Source organism: Aythya marila (assembly GCF_965140915.1).
Source record: "Aythya marila genome assembly, chromosome: 1".
In the NCBI taxonomy this organism is placed as follows: Eukaryota; Metazoa; Chordata; class Aves; order Anseriformes; family Anatidae; genus Aythya; species Aythya marila.
The window spans coordinates 6743265-6761643 of NC_139042.1; the positions used below are offsets into that span (position 1 = coordinate 6743265).

General features: G+C 36.9%; 1 protein-coding gene across 7 annotated transcripts in view; it reads left to right on the top strand.

Moving 5' to 3' along the window:
* The window catches only part of DLG2 (discs large MAGUK scaffold protein 2), a gene marked incomplete at its 5' end in the record, with an annotated part of 1037476 nt that overhangs the window by 500780 nt on the left and 518317 nt on the right, over positions 1-18379 (top strand). The window contains one exon of one of the 7 annotated variants that reach the window (XM_082764783.1): positions 15456-15774. The exons of the other annotated variants lie outside the window; for them this stretch is intronic. Coding sequence (XP_082620909.1) covers positions 15697-15774 — 78 coding nt within the window. Of the gene's footprint in view, positions 1-15455; positions 15775-18379 lie in introns of those variants that run through there. 7 annotated transcript variants of the gene reach the window in all.

An 18379-nucleotide genomic window follows, 5' to 3' on the forward strand; every position in this document is an offset into this window, starting at 1 on the left:
GATATTGAGATGTTTAACAATTCTTTCTTGCAGTACACAAGAGAAAGCTCTATGAGTATTATTCAGCTTAGTGGAGGAAAAAAAAAGAGTCTTACAAAATTTTAAAATGATGTACTAGGAGATGGTAGAGAAGTCTGGGAGCACATTCATCTTTACAAGGGTTATTTGTCCTGGATGGAAAACAGATGATAAGATGCCATCCTCTGATAGTGAAGGTTTAAACCACCAAGTTTTTGTATAACTTTTAATTCATAAATATTGTGACCAAGGACTAACTTTAAATGGGTCTACCTGTGAGTATTGTCAAGTAGTATTTTCAAATATGTGATCATGCTTACAGCCAGAGTCTCTGGCTAAGAACTCAAATATAGTATCTGAAACAAACTGGACGCATGACTTGCTTTGGCAATAAGGAAGGGATGTGTTGCTGGTCCTGTATTAAAATAAATAAATAAATAAATCTTATTCCTGAAGGGTTATTGAAAAGTCCAGCAGAATTTCAAATAAAACTGTTGGAAAAGGACATGCAGGTGGAGGCACACAGCCTTACAGTAAGAATGTGTACTTTGAATTTTAGAAAGATATTTGCATATATTTGAGGGCACAGAGATGATCCAATACTTCACTTCACTGAGCATCTGTGTCTGTGGAACACAAAACCAAAAATTTATTTTCATCCTGTTAGAAAGACAGTGGAAATGGGTGTCACAAAAGCATACGGAAACTAAGGTATCTCCAAATGCCACCGGTCTTATTAAATCAAATATTCTTCAGAGTGCTTCTCTTAACTATCACAATTAGTTGTACTGAAGGGATATAATTACATATTCTTGTCTGTCAACTCATGCAAAAAACACAAATGGACATTTTCTCTTTAGTAGTATAGGATGTTTATGATTACTCTGAGGTGTGATTTACCTCACTTAATTTTAGCTATCCAAAAGTTACATATTTCAGTCCAAGCTTGACGTCACAGGTCCCATGATACTGGCAGAAAGCAGCCGTGTTGCATTGCTGGATTTGTGTGATGGCTGGACCATGGTTGGTTATGCAAGAAGTGATGAAATACTAGTCTCAGCAATCCCAGGAACTCCACACTGTTAGACAAAAGAGCTTGGAGTCAAGACAGAAGGTTCTGATGGATTTTTAGGGATGATGCTGCCCACACCAGGTCTCAAGTAGGCAATTAAGAGGGATGGTAGGGCAGGGTGTAACGTTTGGAAGGAGTTGACTGCCTTGAAGCAAAACAGGATTTGCTTATTCAGAGAGCCACAGAATCTGAAAGCAAGTTGGTCTAGGTGTAAATTGTGCAATCTATCATAGCCAATAGTTTTGTAAATATTTCTAAAAATGATCTTGCAGTTACAGTTTAGGGTCTCCATATAAACTGCGTAATACTGAGATCATTTGAAATCTGTAAAAACACTGAGACACAAAGTAATTTGAGCTGAAAAAGAGCTCTTCTGACTTCTTCTTTTGCAAACAAGACAATAATAACAGAAAACAAGTAGCAGCTCCCTGGTCGTGGCAGTTTTCCCAGCATCATCTGTGAGTGGCAGCTCTACCACAGTGCTTGAACAGAGCTGCAGAGCAGGAGGTACTGACCTTCCCAAATAATTTTTACAGAAGGGAGAGATCAGGAAATGTGCCTATAGCAAGGCCAGTGGAACAAAACTAACATCACTTTGCTTGGAAGCAGTGCCAAACTAGCTTCTCTTTCTGCATAATTCTGTATACCTGTGTGTGTCATTGAGCAGCTGGCTGGGCATATTGCTGGAGGATGCTCTTTAATCAAAACATTATTTTAAAAGGTTAGTGTCATCTATTCAGCAGATGTAAACTTAATTTTTTATTTATTTCTGTCTTTTGTTTCGTTTTGTTTTTTAAATTTTCATTGACAGCTTTAGACCAGGTGAAATATGGGCCATTTATGTTTGGTTTTTATATTTCCGTATTTTCTGCTTTATTTATACCATTTTATTTTGAGAGAAGTAGGAAAAGGTACTCTGTGCAGTCAGTAATAAAAATGTGCTATCAAAATAATGTCCCCCTCACCTGTTCCTCTTTGACTGATTAATCCTTTATGTTGTAGTAAAGAAATTTTGAAGCAAGATTCCCTCTGGTCCCTGAAATATGGGCATAAAGAGTTCTTTCAAACTGAAAACCTCTGAGGTAGAATGAGATGCTTAAAAATGTTTGAAGAGTGACAGGTTTTTAATGAATTATGGATGTGGTATTGATTTTATTTTTATTTTTATTTTTAACTTAGTTGGTAGATTTTTTTTAATTTTTATTTATTTATTTTGCATTGCAGAAAGTTGCCTAATTCCTAGTTCACAAAATATACTACTGATTAAGCCTCATAGGTTAGAAGTACAGGCAAAGGAGTTCAGGAAAATATTACCAGATAATCGTCTTCCAGCTATTGTGAGGGATCTATGATATAGCAAGTTGGGGAGTAAAGGGAATGAAAGCATGTTGAAATGAATGACTGTTTGATCCAAGCAGAAAAACAATACAAATAAAGAACAAATAAAATAAATATAAGGAAAGAAAGAAGGAAGGATGGAAAATGGGGAGGAGGGACACTGACAATTTCATGTAGGTAACCTAGCTGCAAAGAGAACCCCATTTGTATGTTCTTAACAAGTTCGGTTTGTGTGGATGGATTGGGCAGAGAGTTGGTATACCTCAACCTATCCATATGAAAAGCTATGTCTTGTGTTTTATACAGTTAGTTACCTATGGCCCTGAGGACCGAGGACTACAGAAAAGAGAAGTGCAGCAAATTAATGTGGGCGACTACCTAGAGATTCTCTGAACTGATGGAGTTCAATGACTGGAGACAGTTGTTCTTAGTTAATTAACAGAAGGTTAAGAAAATAACGGTAAGGTGGAGAAGGAAATGTAGTTCCAAGTAGCTTGAGTCTCTGTTTACAGTGGTTTGTTTTGTTTTTGTTGTTGTTTGTTTGCTTGTTTTGTTTTTATTTTTGTTTTCCACAGTACAAATATGTAGAAAACATTTTGGTTGTCAGTATGAAGCATTTAATGACAGAATGCCAAATAAACATTTCATTAAAAAACAAACCAATGTGCTTATTCACCATTGTTCACTAAGACTATGAAGCAATAGCATTGGGTCCAGAGCACAGAACTGGTGCTAGAAAGTTGTGCCTCTTAGAAAACTTTGAATATTTTTGACCGTTTATAAGATGATTCCAGTTATTGTCCAGGCTGACATCTAGTATTACTAGCATTTTATTCAGCAATACTGTGTGAAAGGTCATGACATCTATCTTGCACAGTAACTCAAAAAATAAAGTGACTCACAACTGCAAATCTGACACACCCCAGTCTTTGGCCTTCTCTCTTTCCACTCCTCTTGCCCTAGTTATCTTGCCAGACTGTCTGTACATGTGTCTTGGAGACAGATTGCTGTTACGTGTTGGCTCAGCTATTTTATCCTCATTTTCTTTAAATCTTTCTGTCTGAGGATGGGTATATTCACTTCTGAATGTTGCCAAATATAAGCATCTGAGAAGTTGATAAAAGATCTGGGCTAGTTATGCATGAGGCTATTTATTTAATACAGTATTTGGAGTCACTAAATTACACACATGTAAATAAAAATAAATCTACAAATTGCCTAGGCATCTTGGACAGCCATCCACTTATATTTCTGATTCCTAAAGCAAAACTGCTATTTATTAATCAACCTGTCTGCCTCTATAATAAACTCCTGTAGCTCTCAGTGTGTGGCCTCATAAAATGTTTTGTAAAAATATGCTCCTCCCTAAGAGATTTAGACCAGCTGTTAAGCAAGGCAGCTGAACAGTTCTGCTCAGTTGCAGTCTAATTAGAATTATGCACATTCATTTTTCTTTTCAAATCTTGTAGATACAATGCTTCAGTTCATGTTAAAAACGTGATGTAGAATCCATTTGGTCTGTCCAGAAGCATTCTGTCATGTGTGGATGAAAACTTGAAAAGTTTAGAATTATAATACTAAAGTATATGGTAATGCCAACGTGAAAATGTATTTAATTATGATTTACAGAAAATATTTAAGTACACATAGGAAAATGGTTGCAATTCAGATTATTTAATACCACTGGCTATGCCCACATCTTAGCAAAGAATAAATTGCTAGTTGTTGCATCGTTTCACCTCCTCATGTAGGATAAATTATATAGGAGTTAAGTGCCAGAATCAGTATTTATTTATAAATTAATTCACTCTTTGTATGGCTGTCCGTTTTTATTTTCATTGACCTGTGGGAAACTCCTGAAGTGCTTTCATGTGTATTGAGAAGCCTAATTAAGTGCAAAATACTACTTTTTGTAGTGTTCTGAAGTATTTTAGGCTTTCTGCTTTTTTAAAATAAGTGTGTTCGGATGAATCAAATGTGTGGGATTTCTGCTTCTATAAACTGAAAGGAGCCAATGGTTTGACCTTTCTTCCAAACTGAAGAGTTACAGGTAAATTATTCTGCTGGTGTTGGCAATAACTAACTCTGTTCTAAATACCTAAATCATTTTGGCAACCTTTAGATTTTTTATTTTTTTTTTATTATTTTTATTTTTTTTTTACCATTATATCTAGTACTGTCTGGAACAATTAAATAGTTGCGTGCTCTGTTCCAAGTGAATATGTGGTCTTTTATAAATTGCCTAAATCATACTGCCTAAATCTGTGAGATACATGTAAGCAGAAGAACAGAGACTCTGCCAGCATCAGATGAGAGAAAAACAGTGTTGTTTAGTAGGCAACACCCCCAGTTAAAGTGGAAGAAGAGAATTTAAATCTTAGGAATTATAAGGGATTGTGTGTGTATATTTGGGTTGGTTTTTTTGTTTGTTTGTTTGTTTTTTTCCACTTGAAGTGAAACATCCTACAGACCATTCTTCATTTAACTATGTCCATCCTATGTGTAGCTGTGTCTTCTTTGTGCAATTATACTGGGAGAATTGTGTTGCATAATATCAACCAACTTCAACTCCTACAGTAGTAAAAGAACCATTAAGAACTTACTGGATTTAAAATGTATATTATGACGTTGATCTATAGCCATATTTTACTTCCAATCCTGATTTTAAAACCTATCCAGGAAGGATACATAAGTAAAATAGTTATAAAAATGCTAGTCCATAACATTTCAATACTCCTCATAATCAAGTTTATCAATGTAGGAAAACCAAGCAGACCAGATGTTTAAATATAACTGCAAATCAGATTACCACATATCAGTTCTACCAGTCTCCCTTGCTCTGTGCATGGAAAAGCTTTGTGAGAAAATTACCTCAACTTCTGAAGGCCACAACTTTGCAAGTAGTTTGTAATTCATTTTGTTATCTTGAGCTTTCAAAGAGTATTCTCCTTAATGTAATATTTTACCTGTTTCTGCTTAAGCGTCTTTATACATAGCATTGCTTAAAAATAAATAAATAAAATAAACCTTCCTGAATCTGCATTAGTAACGTAGTATGCCTGCTTGTGTAACTACAAATGTAGTTCTTTCTCAGCAAGGCAAGTTACACATTCCTAAATGGACAGCTATAGAGGCTAAAACCTAAGCTGTGTGCCCTGTCCTAGAAACAGCTGAAACAGTGATTTATGGAGTCCTGTCTGATGTTCTGTAACTCCTTACGTAGGCAAAGAAACATGAGACGTAAGATGTAATATTTATTCATGATATATTGCTTGGGATGTGCACTGAGTGTGCAATAAAAGCCAAAGGATTAGCATGCTCTTTTGTGGACTTGTTCTAATGGAAATCCCTTAGGTAGGAATGGCCATGTTTCACTAGTGAGGTCTTGCCTTGAAGTACACTGAGGTAATGTATTCATATAGCACATTTATGTTGTCATGTTATGTCCTGAGCTTTAATGGTGATTTATTGTCCGTAATAGGTGAGATAATGAAAAGGTATATTGGTTCAGTCCTCTTTGGACTGGAGCCATCTGAGACTGGAAGATTATGCTGTCTGCTTACCTCATCTTTAAATCACAACAAATTACCAATATATTTGTGCAATGCAGCTGCAATCTACTATCTTTTTGGTGTCTTTTCCTACATCATTACTGTAGGCAGAGTACGGCTTCTCAGATAACTGAGTATTACTTAATCCAATATTTTTAAGGAACTGCAAGCTCATAAATGCCTGTTACGCACTTGAAAAGGGAGTCTTGAAAGCAAAGAGTAGAGAAGTCAGAGGGCATTTTAAAGAAGCAGTTTGGGCAGTGGGATGTGCTTAACTGAATAAAATAATGACTCTTAAGGGATGTAAGAGTGTTGTGCAGGCTAGTGCAAGGTAAGCAGGTGACTGGTAGCACTCCCTTTATTATCTGTCCCCTGTGGGGCTTGATGTAATAAGGATATGATCTGGATCAGAAGTGGGGCTCACCAGAGCCCAGACAGCTGCTGCCATTAATTACAAGACCAGTTAGCTTTAACTGACAACCAACAGTATCTGGAAGCATAAACCTGTGAGGATGAGGCACTCCTTAGAAGTCTGGTCCCTTTCATCACTTTTACCCTCAACGAACCTTTCAAGACTTTGCATGGTGAAGAGAACGAAAGCGGAAAGAAAAAATTGTTTCTCTTAGTAAGATCAGAGTTCCCATCCATTGCTGGGAATGGGATTTTGCCACACTAACTAGTTAGTTAATTCAGCTGGAAACAGGAAGAATTCTTGGTTCAGTTCATTACCTATCTGGCTCTCCTAGAACCATACAACGAATGATTAGAGTCCTTGGAAGTGATTGTTCTCGTACATCCCTATGTGGAAGGCAAAGGATGAGTTGTAAAAAGTAGGGTGTATTAAATCTGTGTACTTAGCTGTGAGGGAGGAGTGCTGGGAAACAATTTCTCATTCCTCTTGTATTCTGTTTCTGGGAGGTCTAGACATGAAACATAGTGCTTACTGCTATACCTGAAAAATGGAACGCAGTTAATTGCTTTTGTGGTGCTTTCCCTCCTTATGATGCTTTTCTAAAAGTTCAGGTAAGTTCATTATAGTGTCTTCATGAAATCTGGGTGACATATAAGAAGGCAACCAATGTAAGAAGGCAAAAAATAATTTGCAGAAAGGTGTGGGAGAATCCTTAAGTCTGCTAAATGCATGAATCGAAAGTAAGTATTTTCAAGGAGATGTGCAGAAAAGAAATTTTAAAAATATCTGTTGACTGGGATCCCAGGGGAAAGTTAAATGTAAATGTAATTTAGACAGCAGTATTGACAGCCTGGGAGCGGGCTGAAATGTTCTGATTTTTGATGAAAAAGAAAGACAAATATTTTGACAATTTCAAGGAACACTTTCTCAATTTTCCACTGGTTAGACAACTCAGAAAGTTTCTGTTTTCTTGAAACACTCTGCTTAAATTTAAAAACTTCAAGGCATTCAAAAAATGCTACTTGTTGTCCTAAAAAGCTATAACAATTTTTCAGGAATTTTTTGATCAACTCTAGGCCGTCTGTTATCAAAGTATATCCCACTATCCATATGCTGCCACAATTTTTCCTCTGATTTTCAAAGTGCCACGATCCTCTGGAACAACAACAAAAAATTACCTCTACATCTGCATTTGTCATGTTTTTCCTAAGGAATGGGAATAAAAAGGGCTGGGGTAGCACTTGGATGGTATTGATTAAGAAAACACAGTACAGTAAATTTTATGTTAGCTTATTTTAGCATGTAATTAATTTATTGGAATATGTTTTAGATGGGGAAACATACCGTTTATATTTTATTATTTGCAATATATTGTTCTTCTGAAGATCTTCTCATACATGAAAGAAAAGTATGTTCTTTTCTTTGACCTTATATTCCTTTACAGTTATTTTCTCTTTCCAGTCAAAGGAGGTATAACACCACCATTTATTACTGTTATTGCCAAAATAGACTTTTTCATGTGTCACATTACAATGAGCCATTTGTGTAATCAGTTTTGTTACGGACTCACAGAGACCTTTCTGCAGGCTTCTCAATGGTTCTGCATAAGCCAGTGCGGGGGTAGATGCTCCCTTTTCCTATAATGCTCTCTATCGCATTACTTCACATTTGTTAATACTTTTATCTTTAGTCTGTCCCAGTGCGGTAGAGCATTATTCTTTTCATTTGAAGAGTGAGCAGCTGGCTTGCAAAGAATAATTAAGCTCATGCAGAAGAGCTGTGGCATAATTAAGGCAGAAAACCCTGTGTTGGTTCTGCTGCAGTTCGAGCTGTGCTCAAGCAATGAACTGGTGGCGAGTCAGTTCCACGAGCACAGAGAGCTCTTGTCTCTGCACACAAGAAGCAGGAGTTGTTGCCAGTCATGGATGAAGACTTCTGTTGCTGTTTGGCTGTCATACATAGACCATCTTGTATTTGGAGGAACTAAGCAGAGCCTTTTCCCTGTCTGTCTTTCTCATTTTAGTGAGAATGCATTGCTTTTTAAACCTGGGTTCAGCACCTCAAGAGTTCAGCAAAGTTCAGTGATTTACCTCTGTGATGACTTCTGACTTCCCAAGGGATTCTGAACTGTAGGGCCTCTCCCTGTGGGACTTAGGGTGTGAGGGTGCATACCTGAGTGTGGATCACAGCCTGGAAAAGCTGAGTGCAAAGGTGAAGAGCCATAGATGCAATGAAAAGGGGAATAAGTCAGTACCTGTTGTGTGGCTTTGTTCTCAGCATGTGGGTTATGTTCTTGAAGAAGCATTTAAAGGCCAGGTGGGAGGCCCTAGAGAGGAAGGGGTGGAAGAGGCTGCTCAGGTGGGAGCAGCCCAGTCAGTGGCAGAATATAGCTGGAGAAAGGGGGGGAGGGATCTAAGCTGGGATCAGTGACTTGCTTTGGGCAGGTCAGGGCTCAGAGTGGCCCAAGGCAGCCTGGCCTTGCTGAGTGGATCAATGTGCGAGGGCTCTGCTGCTGCTCAGAAGAGCACAGAATGGGCTCAGCCCATGGGAGTATGAACATGCCCACCTGTGATAAGGTGGGGGTGTAAGGTTAGTTGGTATCTCACTTCTTCCCAATCTTATTTGAACTCATCATAAGTAGTTCTTCTTCATCTTGAGTTTCAGTGAAACTTGTTTTCTTAGGCACAAGGGTTTTCTGGAGAGTATGGTACTGGGACAAGGGCTCAGCACATTCACCTTGAACTGTTAAATGGAGCTTGGCCAAAGGACACCATGTGTTTCACTGATACAGTGGCTGTAACTTGTGATTCTGCTTCAGATGACTTTTAAATTTTGCTCTTGGGGCTGATAAAGTGAAAGTGAGATTTAAGGAGGGCTTTGAAAGAGAAGCCAGCCTGTAATTAGCCAGGAATAAAATAATATTTATCATAGGATGATTTATATTCCCATGCTTGTGTCTGCAAATGTTCTCTGTGTGTGTGTGTGTTTGGCTGTTCTTTTGTTGTGGTTGTTTTGTTTTAATCAGTAATGGTTAGAACAGCTCATTAAAGGCTGTCCCACTTGCTGTTGTATGAAACTACAGAGAGGGTATATCTCAGTGGTCTTTGTGGGTAGGTAAATGGATGTTGCCAGTTCACCTGCTCTGGACAGACAGAAGATGGACTGGTGCAGGTCTGAGTGTGGTTAGTCCTGGCAGTTAGGACAGTGCAAGCCACCTCACTTTGGCTTTGGCTATGGCAAACACTGTGGCCGTATGCTGAGTGAGAGAGGAGTTTGTGCAGATGCTCCAGCCTCCAGCATGGCTGTTACCAACTCACTCTTTGTGCCTTCTTTCTTCCCTTTCTGAAATAGAAATAATATTCCACAGAGTTACTAACAAATGCAAAGAAAACAAAGGTCCTTAAATACCACAGGATGGGAGGGATACACACAGTGCAGCAGTAAAAGTGTTTCCACGCTAGATTCACTTTTGTTCAGGATTATATTTAGTAAGTCCTTTACAAAATGCACTGGTAACACACATAAGCACAACTTGCAGAATGTAGTCCCTTCTTTCTTTTTCTCTCCCTAAGGATAATTTTTGTATTTTATATTATTTCCTGTAGGACTACTTGCCATGCAGATGCATAACTGTACTATATACACTATGATTTGATTTGATACAAGAAACTGAACAGCACAATGGCACATCTGAGGAATTTATACACCGTTTTCATTGTGATTTCTAAAAATCACAGGAAGAAACTTTAAAATTTCTAGCAGAAAACTGAATGAAGAAACAATTTGTACAGAACTGAAGCCAAGATAAGAATAAAGTGAAATTCTTAATGTTTATTTTTAAGGCTGCTAATGGTTGTTGTATCACTTGTGTGACTCACTAGAGTTTCCTATGCACCAGCAGAAACTAGAGTGGAAAATCAATTTCTAAAATCAAAATTAAGTACCATAATTAAGTCTGTCTCCATTCCAAAGCTTAACAAATAAAAGAGGGAAAAGAACTGGATAAATTTAAATCATTGTCTCTTATACCATTGTATTGTGTAGTGTTAAAATACATCACTCTGTGCAGGGATATGCTGATTCTCAGTGTTTTGTGCTTACTCATTTTGCTTCCATTTCATGTACTTCGAGTTAAAGCTCTCATTCACGTAGTTAGGGAGCACAACACCTCATCCCCTCTCCTCTTGACCTGTTGCACCATACATCATGGAGTCATCTAGGTTGGAAAAGACTTTCAGGTTCATCAAGTCCATCCATCTCTCTAACCTACTGAGTCCTATCACTAAAGCATGCCCCTTAGTGTCAAGCAAGTTGAGTGGATCTACAACATCAAATAATAGAAGAGTTGAAAAACCAAAGTGATAACTGCATGGCAGAGGGCATGTTGACAATTTTTAGGGCCTCACACTTAAAGGAGATCTGCAGGGAAAGTGCTTGCATTTTCTTTCTTTACTGCTCTGTGACCATGGAATTCTTGATGCCCTCTGCTAGATGGCAATTCTGCTATAATTCAGAAAAAAGTGACAGGAGATGTCTGCATGCAGTATCCCGTGTTTTAAGGGGCAAATTAGACCGGAGCAAATTTGTAATGTCACAGCTGAGTTTCAGAAGAGGTAATTTCTAAAGAGAAAACATTTGGCACAAGAATTATTAAGGAAATTAGATAAGCTAGAAAAACTGAAATTGGAAGAGCAGAGTTTGCATCTTTCCCATCCTTAATATACAGAATTTAATTTTCACTCTTTTCCTATTTCTATTCCATCTTCCTTCATTTTTTTGTTTGTTTGTTTTGTTTTAAATTCCCTTCTCTGCAACCTTTGTTTGTCAGAGTATCTGACTGTTCTCAGAATTGCTAAGCTCTGTTGCAGCCATTGGCTTAGATGCTTCAAGGAAGCATTTAATTTTCAAGTAACCCAGTTTTCCCATCTTTAAAATTCAGGCCTAAGTGATAGAATTTTATATATTTTTTTATTACAAAATAAATAAATCTGTTATGAAACATCATAACTGGAAGAAAATACAAGTAGAAACTAATCTTCTATCTGTATTGTGACTGTAACAGAGTGGGGTTTACCCTCACCAGGAGAGAAATGAGAAAGGTTTTTGGTGTTACTGGTTGGGTTGACTGCCCCTTTTGTCAGAGAGGACATGGATTTCCCATAATAATATTGCCTGTTGCAGTAGTAGGAGGAATGTTTGTCTGATGAGGTTTCTGTTTATAGCAAAGAAGGAAAAATCAGGTCCCTACTAAACCCTGGGACTCCCATTTACTTGAACTTCTGTAAGGTTTGAATGCTTAAAAAAAATAACTTCTGGATAGATGGAATAGCAGAAATTAAGGTTCATGTCTTTCCTAGTATTCTGGTCATAAAATGTCGTGTCTTGGCATCATGTAACTCTAAGATAATTGGATGTGTTAGGGATGGGGAATGATTGCTTGTACAGTCAGCCAAATCAGTATCTCTTCCTGCCTAGTACTAAAAATAAAATAAAATCTAACTTAGTTTCACATCATCATCTCTGTTCCTGTATCCACAGCTATGCAGAGTGTTAACATATAAGCCTTGAAGCAAAGTGAATGTTTTAAATCTTTGCTATTTCATTTTTAACTTGTTCTGTCTCCTGTCCGTTTCACTGGCAGCAGAGCTCTGCAAGCCCTGAATGACTAATCTTTTCATCTGTCTCCCTATTCTTATAAGAAAGGCATTATTTATTACTGAGCTGTATTTGTATTTTAAAGGGCCTTGTCAGGGCATTTTATGACTACTGTGTGTATATATTCAGATGGAGGTAGGAGAGAAGCACCATCTACAGCTAATATCTATCTTCACCACAGGTGTGTGAGGGGGAGGTTGCCACCTCACTTGCGTGCTGCGAGAAGTTCTCCCTTAACAAGAGAAGATGAATGCCTTGTCTAAAGCGAAGCTGTACTTCTTCCCGTGTGCTGCTTAAGTAAAGCAGCAATATTAAAATTGAAAGAAGAGCCTGACCAGCAAAAATACCGGTGATACTCAGCACATACAAGCAGTTGGCAAGGTGTTTGAAATGACCATCTGTTTCAGAGCTGAGCATCAATCGCTGTTGCTTGCAATGTTGGGGAGCCATGTATTAACAACAGTAGGATTCAACACTGTAGTTGCTTTGTGCTTATATCCATGTGTCCACTTGTGGTAAGACCGATTCTCAGAGAAGCACAAGATTGCAATTTAATGTATAGTATAGATGTGGTTTGGTTTACTGAAAACCACCCACTCATTCGCAGCAAGAAGCCCCTCGTAAAATTTGCTTTTAACTGATTATCTCCTGTCTACGATAATATTGCAATTCAATTGCATGCATCTCTCTGTCCTTGTAATGTAGCACTTCACTGAGCAAGCTAAAGTACATATTACTCCTATGAGCAGACCACAGCTGGGAGCTCCAATTCTTCTTCTAAAGCAGCTCAGCTTGTAGCACTTCTGTAAAATGCAGACTTTGTTATGGTTACAGTAAAAGATTAATAATCTTAAAATCCCTGGATACCGGTACAGACCTAATAAACCTGCTATTGACAACGTATGGCAGACTACTGTGTGATGGAGCTGTAATAAAATGACTTGTAGTCTGGCCATTCCTGTGTTGTAGATTTTAGTTAGATCTCCAAGTGCATGCAAACAGTTAAAATGCATTTCTGATTAGAATCAGAATCAGGTATTTGGCAAGGTTTATGCTTCCTGATCTAACATTTTCAGTGGGTGGAGAAAATTATCTCCCTATTGCTTTGTCATTATTCCTTAAATGAACAATGTATTCTATTTTTTTTCTTTTAAGTGGGATGAATTGTGGCTTTTTATTGTTCCTATTTTTCTGAATAAATAGTTCAGTAAAACTGTTAATGTCGATGATAGAAGTCATAAAGTGAGATTTTATTGTTTAATGAGTGTTTCCTTCAATTTTTCTTAGCAGCTGAATATACATAAAACTATATAAATAGTTGCTTGAGAGAATATACCCTTTTTTGGTTGTAGTGCAGTGATTTCAAATTATACTTATTCTCTTTATAAAATCATGGGAGCAGAGTGGGAGAGGTGTTCTACTGTTTATGCATATATGTAAAATTTTTATTCCTGTTCTTTTTACATTAACATTTTAGTGTTGGTTAAGCTATGTAATGATGTTACTGCTTCTTTTTGGCATTCTTATTTTTCCATCCATGTTTTCTTACAGTGAAATCCCAGATAGAAACAAAATATGTTTTGTTTTTGTTTTGTTCTGCCTCAGTTTTTCAGGGCATATTTTTCCTCCTTCCTTCTGCTCCCCTTCCTATACTCCCTTATAAGACACTTTGACAACCCACAGATGTGGAGAGTGATGCAAGTCTGCTATGTGGTTTAATAAAGGGTTTGCACCTTGGAGAACCTACCCTCTTACCATCAGCCCAGAGTTCAGAGAGTTGGAGTGGTGTCACAGATAGATAGCTCTTCTGTAGCAATTATATTTCAAAGATGATTTTACTTTGTCTTCGGGCTTCAAATTTACTGACTACCAGCGTTAACTAAAAGTCTGAATTGGCAGTAATTAGAAACTATTCCTTTCCAGAAATATTGTCTGTTACAAAGTATTTTGTCAGAAGCTTTTATGCATCAGGCAAAAAGCAAACATACCTTGGAGTTTCCCTGAAAAAAAGTCACTATCTAAGAATTTCTGTTTACTTAACCAACTCGCCATTTTAAATTGTGTTGAAGGAATTCTTTGAACTCTTTCTAGTCTTAAAGGAATTGAGCAGTGTGTGTCTTCAGGCTCAAAGCTTGGGCTGTGCCATCCAGCTCCAGTAACTCTGGGTGAGTTTTAAGTGGGAGTGGAATATTTTGCCTTTGGAATTCAGGCACCCTGGAGAAAATAGTTTCAGCCATTTGCTGAAAATCCTGGGGCAGATAAAGAGCTTCCTTGGTCCCAGGAGTCCTACATTAGATTGCTATGACTATATTTCCTTTGCTGTGCCTCTATTAATTTTGATTTGCTATTTACCACATAAAAGCAGAGCAGAAATTACTCTTGCGTATGTGCTTTGCAAATGTGATCCAGCACACAGGACAGCAGTGGCATGTTGGTATCTCCACAATCATAGGTGGGAGGACAAGGGGAAGTATTTGCCCTATAAAGCACAGTACTATCAAATACAAAACACAGTGATAAACCCTGTAAATTTGCAGCTTTGATACTGCTTCTGGCTGGGAGGAACATCTGTTTAGTCATATGTGTGGAGCCAAAAGGGTATGTTTCTGCTTATTGTTTAGAGATTATAACTGCAAAGAGGTGCAGGGGTTAAAGCTGAGGTATGTGGCATAAGGGAAGCAGTACACTGCTGTTTCACAGCAAAAATAGGCATTCATAATTGCTTCTCAGCTCCTAATGTAAAATAACTTGCAATTAAAGGAAGAGGAACAAGCATGCTTAGGTAAGGCAGAATTTAAAGGTTAATTTGGAAAAAAAAAAATCAGTTTTCTATTTCATGGAGCTATTAGCAAAGCAGAAGTCCTTGAGTGAGTCTTAAAGCCTTTAGCAAAGCATGTATGACATCAGCAAGTAAACAGAACAGCTATGATGTATTTCTGTTGTGAATTGAAATTAGGTAGCAAAAATCTCTGAATCTATCCCAAATAACTTGAATAAAGTAAAATCCACTTTCCTTTCATAGTTTAATTGCACTGGAACACATACAACACCTGTTCGTTCACCTTAACAGTTAATACACATTTCTATTTTTGGCACTTCTGTACCCCCTTCCTTTCCTGCAGTGCTGTGTATCTCATATTTGAACTGCTGCTGCTTCTGTTGCATGCTGGCAAATCGAAGAGAACCAAGGAGTTAAATTTCAGAACAGGAGAAGAGGAGGTGAGCTGTCTGCTACAGTAGTTTACTGCAGCTTCCTTTCATACTGACACATATGTAGTTTGTGGTGACAGTGCTAAAGAACTGCAGACAGGCACTTAGCAGACTGGATGTGAGCTGGATGCAAAGATGCCTCACCCTGGACTTCCTGCTGGCAATATGTAAATACACCTGCAGACTGGCCACACTGGGGTGTTTTTTTTGTGTGTGTGCTTTTTGTTGTTGTTTTTTTTTTTTTTTTTTTTTTTTTTTTCAGAAGGCAGCATGAGAGAACCTGACAAAGCAACAGCATAGTTGAGAGATCTGAACCAGCATTAGATTTGTATCTCAGTTGTGGTGGAAGTTTTTGGGGTGTTTTTTCTTTTTCTTTTTCTTTTTTTTTTTTCCTGCGTGTGTGTGTGCTGCATATTCAGACTGAAATCTTCATCACTACAATGTTTGCCTCAATCTGGTATGCCAAGAAGCTGGGACGCAGGTTTGTGCATAACGCCAGGAAAGCAAAAACAGAGAAGGTATGTTCCTAGTGGGAATATAAAGCCTTATGTCTAATGCAAGCTGCCTGCTGGCATCCCGTTGTGTATCTGGTTAGCTTTTTTAATACCCTGAAAAACGACCTATTGCTATTCATGATTTCATGCAAGAATCCTTGACTGCTTTGTATATTAGTTATTAAATGCTGAAGGAAAGATCCTTTGAAAAGTCTTTATCCCCTTTTATTTTTATTTTTATTTTTATTTTTATTTTTATTTTTATTTTTATTTTTATTTTTATTTTTATTTTTATTTTTATTTATTTTTATTTTTATTTTTATTTCCTTTTTGCAAGATAAACAGCTGTACATCTGGTATGTTGTCTGTTAAGGGAGCACTCCAGTGAACTTGTTGCTGTGCTGCATTATTTTTATGAGTATAATGTTAGGTTCTTCAGACAACCATTGATTGCTTGCTGCTTATATATACTTTTTTTTTTTTCTATTGTAGGACCAACGAGAATGTAATAATGTTTGTTTTTTTTTTTTTTGTTTCACTATACTTGTTGAAACTATGCTGCAGCATGTATCCCTTTCATTTAAAAAGATATATAGGGGTGCAAAAATGGCCAATGCAATCTTTTTCAGTGTTTTTCTACTCATAAAATTTAACTGTTTAATCAGCTGTTTTCTGGAAGCCCTTGTAGGTAAGATTCTTCTGCCTTCTTTCTCCACAAGCAAAACTTTAATTGTTTTAGGATTTACAGCAGTAGTAATTGGAGGATATCAAGGCTTTTATTGTAAATATAAGCAGCATTTAGTTAGTAGACAAAACTGGAATGCAGGTCTAAATTAAAGACAAACCAGTTTCAAAATGGGACTAATTCTTCTTTCATGAAACGCAGCTTCAGGTTGTGTGAAAAAAATTAAATGTAATGTTATAAAGTTGCCTCATTAGTCTGATAATGATGGCTTCCTCTTTTCCTTGCTGTCTTTGATGTAGTCAAAGAATTTATAAATGGGTTGCTTTCTTATGTCTTTGATATATCTTATGCTATGTAAAGCAGTCACCGATACAGTAAGTAATTATCCATTGCCTGGATTCATCTGTAGCTGAAAAAGCTCCTTATGTAGGGAAAATGATTAGCAAAAATTTATGCTAATAAATTAGTAGCAAAAATGTATTTATGGTTTGGAAAGGGGACAGGCATTTACTTTTTCTGCAAAGCATTCCTACTGGTTGAATAGGTGCTCAATGATAATTTTAAAATTTAAGCATCCAAGCCATTGGGAAGTTATCCAAACAAAAGTGGTTTATGTTTCACACAGTATGCATGAAAGAAAATAGAAATGCAGTTAGCTGTACAAGGGACTGTCAAACTTTCTTTGTTAAACATATTTCAACAAAAAAGGTAATCATGCAAACTTGCCTGTTGTTTGCATGTTGCTATGGGAGGAAAAAAAGTTGCAGACTGGATCTTCCTTAGTTCTGAGGGGCTCCCTCCAGAGGAACATTTGCTTTCAGGCTTCCTCCAAGATGACAGGCAGGATGAGTGGACACATTCCAACGCTGACACAGTGGAGCTCACTCAGTGGCCTTGAAAACATGTTTAGTATGGGTTGCTTAAAGCACGTATGTATACAGACTATTCCAATAACCTTGCAAAATTGTATAAGACAGTGCCAGATTATTCACTAAGAAAATATATTTTTCTTCACAAGAGTCTTGCAACACAGTCTAAAAGAACGCTATAAAAGAATTAAGCTTTTTCTTTCCCTATTAAGGTATTTGGAAATATTTTTTTTATAAATCTATCATATTACATACAACTTTATAGAACTTTCAAAATAATTGAGACAACTCAGTTCAGTGCTATTCAAGCATTGAAGCCATACCTCATAATTTTTAGGCTTTTGTTCTGCATGCATCTTGAGCATGCTATTTGCATGTTTGTAATGGAATTTTATTTTTGCCATAAGAGAGTAAGTATCCAATAAAACATCTTGTAAACTGCTAATTGTCATAAGGCAAAAGTAAAATCACTTTCTTGAAGCTTTATTCCATAGTCAGGTCTCACTTTTTATGATTTCATTACTTTTTTTCCTCTCCTATAAATAAATGACGTACTCCAACAAAGGCAGAAAATCCCATTCCTAGCAGGATGCTATTGCAATAAGTGCTATTGATGATTGGAAGCTGATCAACACTGACATCTTCAGTACAATACCTTGGTAACAAGAACAAGAGAACAAATATATGGAAATATGTCTGTCAACAAGTAAATTAAAAATAACATTTAATTGCATGTCTTCTTTTTTTTTTTTTTTTTTTTTTTTTATAACGGTCTAATAATTGAATTATTATTCAGTTTTACCTTACATATTTTTTTACTGGAAGAATAATTAGCTTTTCCTCTGTGAACATGATTTGAATTAAACATTGTTTTCTTAATGTGCTTTTGGAGATAATATAATGCAATGATTTCTAATGGCCTATGTGCATACAAAGAGTTTCTTGCTGTTAAAATCTGTATAGCAAGCGCCTGAAGAGTGTGGCTTCATGACAGATTTTCTATTATGCTGAACTTATTTAGACAAGAACAAGCCAAGACTATATACATATTTTTAAGTATTTCTGAGAAATAGAA